The sequence below is a fragment of the Semicossyphus pulcher genome, unplaced genomic scaffold, assembly GCF_022749685.1.
Source record: "Semicossyphus pulcher isolate SPU_LCO1_2020_fin unplaced genomic scaffold, fSemPul1.0.p SCAF_3, whole genome shotgun sequence".
NCBI lineage: Eukaryota > Metazoa > Chordata > Actinopteri > Labriformes > Labridae > Semicossyphus > Semicossyphus pulcher.
Window position 1 is genome coordinate 18,102,609 of NW_027211704.1, and position 9,921 is coordinate 18,112,529.

Here is a 9,921-nt window from a genome sequence, read left to right on the forward strand (position 1 = left end):
CATCTTTTGTTACAGCATTTTAAACGTTGTAAAGGAACAGATAATAAATCATCTTGCATTGGAGAAAGCGAGATTTAATTTCAGCTTCTCGTCATTAACATCAACTTTAGTAATAAGGACGTTTCTCTAAACAAACACCCATGAGTTATTTACTCATAATAAGTTGAAGTGGTCACATAAAAAAGGTGCTTCAGATGGCGATTCCTTAAAAATGGCAGTCATGAATGTTTCAAACAAAGGTTTTAAAAAAAAGAGACTAATCAGCGTCTGCATTATTCACTGCTTTTATTTTGATATGTCTGGAATGTCATTTCAATTACAGTAAGTATAAATTTGTGTCATTTACACACGTGAACATTTCATACAAAGCTGTCAAAAATATGTAGACCCAAAAAAAGGCATCAAACTACAATAAGAACATCGTTTTTTGCATTGTCGTGTGAAGATGAAACAAACATTTTGAGTTCTTGCTGTGTGCTGAAATTCACCAAACAGCCTCAGTGATCATGTAAAAAGAAGGAAGTGAAACATTTCTGGTTCATTAGATAAAACCAAATGATTTGACCTGACAGGAAATCAACAGGAAAATAAAACTGCTGATGACAACAATGTAAACGATGAATGATTGTGGAGCTTCGTGCGTGACCTGATTGTTCAAGACCTGACTACAGTGCCGCCACACAGCACTGCAGCAACAGCGCTACAGTAACAGAACTACAGTAGCAGTCACCTCACGTGATAAAAGATGAAATATAATATCCCTAAACAAAAAGGACAGCGTGCAAAAGTACCAATGAATGACTGATTGGTGTGCAGTCTGGAAACGTTTTACATTCGTAGGCGCTCATGCAAACTGTTCAATGAGGTGAAAGGGTGCGATTCTTTCTTCAGACTTAAACATAATTGTAAAAAACCAGAAAACATTAAGATTAAGTACAAAGTGAGTACAGCAATCAGAGACTTAATTTCAGCAAGTTTCAGTGTGTGCAAACAGACAGTATAAACCGTGCAGGCGGAGAGGACGCAGCCTGCAGCAGGTCAGCTCATCACTTAATGCTGTGATGCGTTTGGTTGTAAAGGGAATGTTGTTTCTAATGTAATCTGACACGTTCATGCCACGATACAAGAACTTTAAAAAGTGCAAATGCAGCCAAATCAATTTCCCCAAAATGAAGATGAAAACAGGAAAAGAGGGCAGTATATGAAAGATAAAAAAATAAATATTCAGGCAGCTGAATGGCATCTTCCCTTACTTAAAAAATGTGTATTTTATAGATGTACTAACAACTGCCAAAGATGGACGTCTAACCGTCTGTAAAGAAGGTTTAGAACGTGTTTAATTCCCGACTTCCTACTGTGTAAATATGATAGGCTCTAAAACAGCAACAGTCCAAATACCTCCAGAGCTCACTGTGTTTTGTATACAGGCAAATCCGGATTTGTATCCTGGCAGCTGTTAAAATAAAACCCACCTTCAAGGTTACCGAAGAGGTAAACGATCAGAGCAGCATGGAGCATTCATCCGTGCATTAAAAAACATTTTAAAAAAGTAAGACAGATATTTAAGAGATGTTGAAGGCAAATAACATTAAGTAGTCTTGAGTGGAATCCCAGCGTGTAAACCACCTGGATCCTGAGTTCCTCTGTAGTAAATTTAAAACTGAATCTTACTATGACAGTGAATGACAACTAACCCGATTATTTCATTATCAATTAAGCTGCCGATTATTTTCCCTATTAATCACTTAGTTACAAAATGTAAAGAATTAGAGTTAATTACCTTCTTAATTACCAAGAGTTAAGTCTTCATGAGGCCTGTTTTGGTCCCACAAGCACAGACATTTCTTAACTAACAGAAAATTAAGGAAGAAGCAACATTTGGCATTTTAACATGAAAACAGACTAAACGATTAATCGATTGTCGAAATGGTTTAAGATCAATTCTCTACAGTTCAGCTTATCAATTAATAGACAACTTAGACTAGACTTAAGAGCTATAATTACAGCTATGAATGTTACTTCTGGCTTACTCTAATAATCAGATGTGTGTAAACTGCAAATCAAGCGCTTAAAAATATTACGAAGTTATCAATAATTACCTTTGACCTTTTCCCATTAGAAGATAAAAACAGATTTAAGACACGACACAAAGTTCAGGGTCTTTGGGGTCACTGGGCTGGCAGCTTCCCTCGGTGTTCTCTGAATCATCAGGAAGCTCCGAAGCGTCACCTGAAAACATCCTGTGGTGCTCTGGAGTCTCAGCGGACGCGTCCTCGTAGGCACTTATGCTGTCCGAGTCGTTCCTCTCCGGAGAAGAATCTCGTCCGCCCTCGATGCCGTTTTCGTAAGGCCGTCGCAGGACCCCGTCTTCAGCGAGCGGGTTGTCCAGTGCCAGAGAGGGCATGTGGCCCAGGGGCTTACTGACAATCTTCTTCAGCTTTGTCAGGACGTTTCCTTCCTCCTCTTCCTCTTCTGCTCGGCTTTCACTGCTGCACGGTTCACTCAGCGAGGAGACTCTCTCTTCTCTGTGAGCTACTTCCTCTGCGTCATTTTCCATTTGGTGTCCTTGTCTCGTCAGCTCATCCACATGTCTGTGTGTGTCCGCTGGAGCAGAAGGCTGGTTACTCCTTTCCTGCAAAAAGGAAATGTAATCATCTGTTAGATCATTAAGAACCTTTTCCAGGACCAAGGTTAACAAATTCAGAATATTTCAGAATTTAAATTGTCGAGAGTTTCCAGTTTCTCTTCTTTTCTTTGGACTGATGAAACGTCAACTGACAGAACAAGGACAGAATAGCTTTGGTGGCCCAAATGTTCAACTTCAGCTTTTAGAGGACCAGTTTCATTATAGCATCATTACATCATATCTCCAGACATGTTGAAAGGACTGTTCAGGATTTAATGATGATTAAGGTTCTGTATGCTTAATATATCAAAGAAAGGTAGGCTGTGAATATTAATGTACTTATTTTTGCTGCTAGATCGTAGCTTGGCTATATTCTTTATAACATGCGTAAAGTACACTGGACAGTTGGCAATAATATCTGTGGGTATTACTCTTGGTGACACTGGCAGTAATGTGTGAAAGACATCTTAAGTGCCCAGACTAGACACTGCTTTTAGGTAAGGGACCAAGTTAAAAGGATCGAGAAGCACTGGTTCAACTATGCTTTGAAAATAGTGTTTCTTCTAACTACAACACACACACACACACACACGCACACGCACACACGTAAATGGTTTTCACAAACATATCAGTATATGTTCCAGTGTCTGTGTCGTTCTTCTTGAATGCAGAGCGACACACACAAACGAATGCATGTAAAAGACGGTCAGATGGAACATTTTGTTCAGATTCTGTGGAGCCGACCTGTTACCTGCAATTATCCCCGAGTCGAATCCAAAACCAACCCGACCTGTTACTCTAAGTCCTGCGACCCACCCCGTGATGAAACGCATGCTGAGTCAGCCGCTTACAGCTGCGTTATTTTGACTTATGCATTCTGAACAAGTTGTAACATGACTTAAAGTTATAATCATGTGTCGCCATTTGTCAGCAATAATCCCTCACTGTGTTGTTACTCATCATTAGGTAGCCCTTGATCGTGATGATTAGAGTAGCACCCACATTCCCCAGGATGAGCTCAGGTCTGTTCTGCAGCTCACGTCACTCTCAGACTGGTAACGCCCCGTTATTTGGCTGAATGTGTATTTTAGGGTCAAACATTTTGTTATAATCTTTCACAATAAAAACTGATTAGTCTTTATTATGAGCTGATTTAGGTAAGTTTAAGTATTCAAGTGATTTAAGTATTCACTTGTCTGTATTGTCAAAAGTAATACTGAAAGACTTTTACAGAGAACAGATTAGTTAACCAAAATGAGGAACTACAGTGAAAGATGACGTACTTCCATATCTGGTCATATAGTTACTCATCAGCTGACAGAAAGATTAACATTAGCTTAGAAAAACTAAAAAACCATGCACTCTGCTATAGTTCACAGTCCTGGTGAACTGTTATATAACAGGTTCAATAGGACTGTACCTTTTTACAAATTAATTCAAAAAGCCTGTGCCTCTGTGACGTTATGTAACGTTCTCCTTCTAAATGTCGCATTACCTCTTTTAATCTCTCCGCCTCTTTCATCAGAGAGCAGACCATGCTCTCTAGTTTCCTCTTGGCCTCCCGCTCTCGTTCCAACTCCTACAGATGCAGAGAGAAACATTATGAGAGGACCCGTAGCTTGTTAGTGTCATACTTTGTTCCAACAAGTACAAAAGAAACATATTATTAGAAGCATGGAGAGTAAAAGAAGTCGAACTGCGGCTGGAGAAAAATGCTAAACTGTGGGTCTGTTTCAGTTTTCGTGATCATCGTCGTCGTACCACGTTCGCCTGTCCAGCCTCCCTCTGCGCCTCGGCCAGCAGCTCCTCCACGCCCTCCAGCGTGTCCTGCAGGACATCCACCTGGAACAACAGAGCCTCTCGCTCGACCTCCAGCCCCCGCAGCTCCTGCACCACCTCGTCATAGCTGGCCTGCAGCTCCAGCTACATCGCAAGAACAGAAACAAATCAGTGTGGGCATCTTTAGAGGCACCATGCCAGTCAGTGAGTGGGCAAGTGTTAAGCTCTCAGAGGGATCAGTGGGAGGCCTCATATGGAGGGATGACAATCCCCTCCATATGTACAGGAATATACTGTGTATCCCTGCAGTATTTCTACTGACAGAACTGTGAAGAAGCCTTTAAATAACCATGAGAACAGGAGGTAGGACTCACCATTTCTGGGAGTCCCATGAAGAGGTCCTGGTCAGAAGGCTGGAAAGAAAACAAAAACATTTTAGGCGTTGTTTTCTATCAATGACACACTCTTTTACTCTTTAAACTATACTGTATCTTCGTATCATACTTTCTCTCATCATGGTGCCTCTATGGAAGGGGTGGCCAACCCTGCTCCTGGAGAGCTACCCTCCTGCATGTTTTAGGTTTCTCCGTACTCTAACACACCTGATTAGAATGTTTTGCTCATTATCAATCTCTTGAGAAGCTTCAGCTGGTTGATTACAAGCAGATCAGGTGTGTTAGAGTACGGAGAAACCTAAAACATGCAGGAAGGTAGCTCTCCAGGAGCAGGGTTGGCCCCCCCCTGCTCTATGGTGTCTACATTTTGACAGCTATGATAGCAGACACCTACCGTAGTCAGTTATAGTTCTGGTCAAAGAGCACCAACATGTCACCTGGTCCACCCCTTGTTTTCTATTTTACCTTTGAGTAATTTATCTTCCAGCGCCACAGAATCTGACAGGTCACAGACTTTGGTTTGTGATAATCGCAGCAATCAGAATTAGAGACCTTATGTAGATACTGTACAGCGGAGACGGATGCACTGTGTCTGATAACAGCTCTCACAACACAAAATATGTGATTGTATGATGAAACATATTCACACTCATATAGCTGACATTTCTAAATCAGGTGAAAGAGCTCAAGGGGATTTATCTGCGTCAGACTTGTTGCCTCTCCACACATTGTTTACCTCAGTAGACGTAAATATAGAAAACAGTGCAAGTAGATGGTTTCAAACATGCTCTGTGGCATAAGACACCAAGCAGACATTCTTCTCGGTCATTTAAACAATCTATATCGCAAGATCTAAAGTGCATTTAGGGCTTGTCCAACCATCTTTTGCAAGTTAAACAGGACATAATCTAGGCGCAAAGTAAAGCACATGGGCACATTACACTTCCTTCCTCACACATAGGACAGTGTATGAAGTAATGTGACACAAGGATTGCAGTTATACCTGCTCCAGCGATCCCACCGCAGCGGAAACCAAAGTGAGGCACGCTCAGCTTAACTTCATTGATTATTCATATCTCCAGACATGTTGAAAGGACTGTTCAGGATTTAATGATGATTAAGGTTCTGTATGCTTAATATATCAAAGAAAGGTAGGCTGTGAATATTAATGTACTTATTTTTGCTGCTAGATCGTAGCGTGGCTATATTCTTTATAACATGCGTAAAGTACACTGGACAGTTGGCAATAATATCTGTGGGTATTACTCTTGGTGACACTGGCAGTAATGTGTGAAAGAAAGACATCTTAAGTGCCCAGACCAGACACTGCTTTTAGGTAATGGGTACCAAATTAAAAGGATCGAGAAGCACTGGTTCAACAATGCTTTAAAAATCGTGTTTCTTTATGTATAATCTTAATCTATCTACAACTGTCAGTTCAATGTAGCCAGTGGGCTTAAAAGTACAATGTCTCCTCTCAGATGTAGCTAGTTAAGTAAATACAAAGTACCAAATGAGAATACTCATTTGCTACTCAAGCATATTTATCTCAAAACTGTACTGCACAGTGTTTTCTTCTACTGCAAAATGTAAAATCATTACATTGCGATGACGATTACTGGTAAGAGACATCGATCCTGGTGTTATCCATGACCAGGGACACGTTTGATTATCCAAAGATCATTACAAAGTACCTGTGTGCGTTGTGCGCTCGTGCTGTCTGGATCCTACCTGACTGTCGGTCCTCTTCTTCAGGGTGCCTGCTCGGCTGTCGCTCCGTGTCGGACGCCTGGAAGAGCTCTCGGACTGATTAAGGAGACAAAAAAACACACACCTCAGGAAGAGCCAAGCATCACACACCGAGAACAAAAACACTAGAAGCTAACAAGCTAGTAATTATGGGGAAGTGAACTGAAGCTACCGGCCTGATAAAAACGACTCTGGCTGTGAATTTGAGCAGTCTGAAGCGGTAAACAACCTTCACGCTGACTACACTGTTAATTGTTAAATGAATCCAATACTGAGCGTCTACACAAGCAGACAGTTAGCTTAAGCTCTAAACAAAAACAAATGACGCCGTGATTTCTGCGCCCACCTCTTTTATGAAGCTGCGGAGAGACTCGTCCTCGCTTATTCCCCGAGATAGCGTCCGCTTCTTTGGCGAACCGTCCAGAGTGACTGAATGCATTTTTTTAATGTTTTATATTAAGTTTTCGTTTACGTAAGTGCCACCTCCGAGCTCTCCGGTGAAGTGGTGTTTGGGTGGTTGCTTCCTACGCAGCAGCTGCGATGAGTGAACTGTCGACGCCCAGGCCGTGATCTACGGAAAGCCTCGGGAACCAAACTGCCTTTAACACCGCCCTCACTCACTCCGCCCACACTCACAGAGGAGTCAAAGGTCAACCACGGCAGAGAAGCGTCATTTTTTAGAGTGTGGAGGGTTAAATATCAATTAGTTCTTGTTAGTTTGAAAGTTTAGATAGGCACTATTAGCATATGAAGTCAAAAGTGCTAAAACTCGTCGAGGACAACAAGAAGTACCAGGTGAGCTTGATGGTTTATTTTGAGGTAGTGCAAGTAACTTAATACATTTACTGTAGCCTACTTCAGTAAGAATGTGAGTAGTTTTCTGCTTTTTTATTCTTCTACTCACCCACTTCTCAGAGGCAAATGAGGTCATTTTACTCCACTATATTTGACCTATCTAACAGTTTTAGTTTGCTACTTTGCAGATTATCAACAAAAAAAAACAAAACCCATAACTAATGATATCATATTAATTATATTTTATTTGTTTCCAGGGGAAATTCTCAAGCTAAAGTTCAGCAGTAGCCTCACATTTACCCCCCAAAAAATATTTAAAGCGATGAACAGTGTGACAACATATAATGCAATAATCCTGACTAGGCATAGTATTAAAGGCACAGGTGTTACTAATATCATTAATGAGGGCTCTGTTCTATATAGGTGTGACAGTGAGACATTACAGTGTGACAGTGAGCCGACATGCTCAATACAAGGACCCTGAAACTAGAGCAGCTACATGAACTCAGCCATTATTTATACTCGTGCTTTTTCTACTGTAACTGAGGACTGATTTAAGAGGTGTGAATTAAGTTTAATTTTATGAAGAGGAAGAGATGAAATGCTTTATAGTCTCTCCTTCTTTTATTGCAGCATCATCGCAGCATCATCACACTTGAAACTAGTGGACCGCTGAGGCTCTATGATTGTCCTGAAAGTCACAGCAGATCACAGCTAAGGATCAGACTCAAGATGCAGCAGGTTGAAGAGTTGCTCATGAGGCTATGGTGAGTAGTTCTTTCCATATCTGTACATCATACAGACATAAACCAGTCTGTATGTTGACTTCAAGCACAGCATTTATGCAAATTCCCAACAGGAGAATGAATGATTGTATTTATGAAATACCGAAAGATACTGATCATTGTGAAAGAGTCAGTTCAGTGTTAATAAATTATGAAAAGCATTCTGCATTTGTTCAGCAAGCGCACAGTATGTGATGCATTAACAATGCAAAGGCTAAATAAATATTGTTTCTTTTCATCTTCGGCCATAGAATTAAATGCACACTAACATGAGCATGTACGTTCATAGTATGGAGCAAGTCCTCTAACCTTTGACTGTAGTTGAAGACACAAGAGAAGGGAGAGTGAATACTGACTAAAATAATCTTATTCACTTGCTAAGGCTTAAAATGGCTTGCTAAGGGTTAAATGAAAAGATGGATACCACCATGTCTGCGTGACTAATACAGAGCTTCTGCCACCAGCTGGTTAGCTTAGCATAAAGACATGGAAACAAGGAGAAGCAGGCTAAAAATAATTCAGTTCATATGCAAGCATATGCAGGCATGCAATTTGTGTTATATGTTTATTCCACAGTTAAAACAAACAAGATATAACTTGTTAATTAATAAACTTTCCAGTCTTTATAAGCTGAGCTAACTGCTTCCTGATTCCAGCTATATATTTAAAGGACAGACATGAGAGTGGTATTGATCTTCTCATCGAGATCTGAGGAAGAAAGCCTTTAATCACATTTCTTGATATATTTTAAATTATTCATCTAATGTGTGATGTGTAACTGTTTTTCCTTACTATTACTGCACTTTAATCTTGAAGGTAATAGGCTGAACTGCCTCTGTGTTGAGTTGTGTTGTGAGATATTCATCACTTGAGCTTCACTCATCAGGGTGCACTACAAAGAGGTGGATATACTACTATTTGTTGTGTTGGTCAGTATAGTTGCATTAGGACATGTAATGTAAAGTCTTTCCATCTACATATAAACATAATAACCTAAAACACAAACACACTGAGCAGGAACATTCAGCCACTGTTTTATAACTAAATAGTAAAGTCAAGTCTTATCCTTGACGACTTAAAACAGATAAGACTTGTAGTTTCTCGTCTCACAGACTATATTTGGTTCTTGAAAAAGTTTAAGTACAGCAGTCATGAAAAACATAAAGAGATTGTTGCTTGTTAATAACAGCTGCTTGAGGTTGAGAGAAGGGATATACCGATCAGGAGTTTTAGAGCCGATACCGATTACCAATTTTTTAATAGTGAGATCTGCAGATCATCGATTAAAGTGCATTTTTCCAACCTTTCTAAAAAAAGAAAAATCATAACACTGTGAGAAATAAATTTCCATCATCAAACTGTCATTAAGCATTTGAACAATAGATCCAATATTGCCCTTTAACTAAACTAAGTGTAAGTATAGCACAATAAGAAGTGGAAGATGTTGAGAAATCGCTCTGTTCAGCAGCTGCAGCTGTGTTTCCCTCCAGCAGAGGTCACCGGTGGGTCAGTGATACCTCACAGTGAAACTCACAGCTCTATTAAAGTACAATGTGTTCATGTAGAAATCAGTTCCACAATCATCACAAGTTTTACTGAGCACATATACAGTACATAAATACAGTATGTGTACATGGTCTGTTGTCCGGCTACACTTTGATCAGACCCTACAACGTTTTGCCCAATCATGTTTACTTCTTGATGAAATGTGACATGAGATGTAAAATCATCTATGGTCATTCAAATTAGATTTCTTTTAAAGTGCATCATATTGTCATAAAGCTTTACTACA

General features: G+C 40.1%; 1 protein-coding gene across 1 annotated transcript; it reads right to left on the bottom strand.

The window, feature by feature from the left end:
- Nucleotides 1–268: 268 nt before the first annotated feature.
- LOC138605870 (tropomyosin Per a 7.0103) lies at nt 269–7,100 on the bottom strand. The gene is made up of 6 exons (XM_069678324.1): nt 6,896–7,100; nt 6,532–6,606; nt 4,780–4,818; nt 4,388–4,549; nt 4,122–4,205; nt 269–2,632 (listed from the first exon to the last, which is right to left on the bottom strand). The coding sequence occupies exons 1-6, from the start codon at nt 6,986–6,988 to the stop codon at nt 2,135–2,137; spliced, it is 951 nt and encodes a 316-aa protein (XP_069534425.1). The 5' UTR covers nt 6,989–7,100; the 3' UTR covers nt 269–2,134.
- Nucleotides 7,101–9,921: the final 2,821 nt, after the last annotated feature.

What these genes read in the sequence shown, in the direction of transcription:
- LOC138605870 (XM_069678324.1), bottom strand. Translation starts at nt 6,988, where the DNA reads ATGCATTCAGTCACTCTGGACGGTTCGCCAAAGAAGCGGACGCTATCT. An exon ending in AGGCTGGACAGGCGAACGTG is followed by an intron (nt 4,206 to 4,387) that starts GTACGACGACGA and finishes CTGCATCTGTAG; the next exon opens with GAGTTGGAACGAGAGCGGGA. An exon ending in AGGCGGAGAGATTAAAAGAG is followed by an intron (nt 2,633 to 4,121) that starts GTAATGCGACAT and finishes TCCTTTTTGCAG; the next exon opens with GAAAGGAGTAACCAGCCTTC.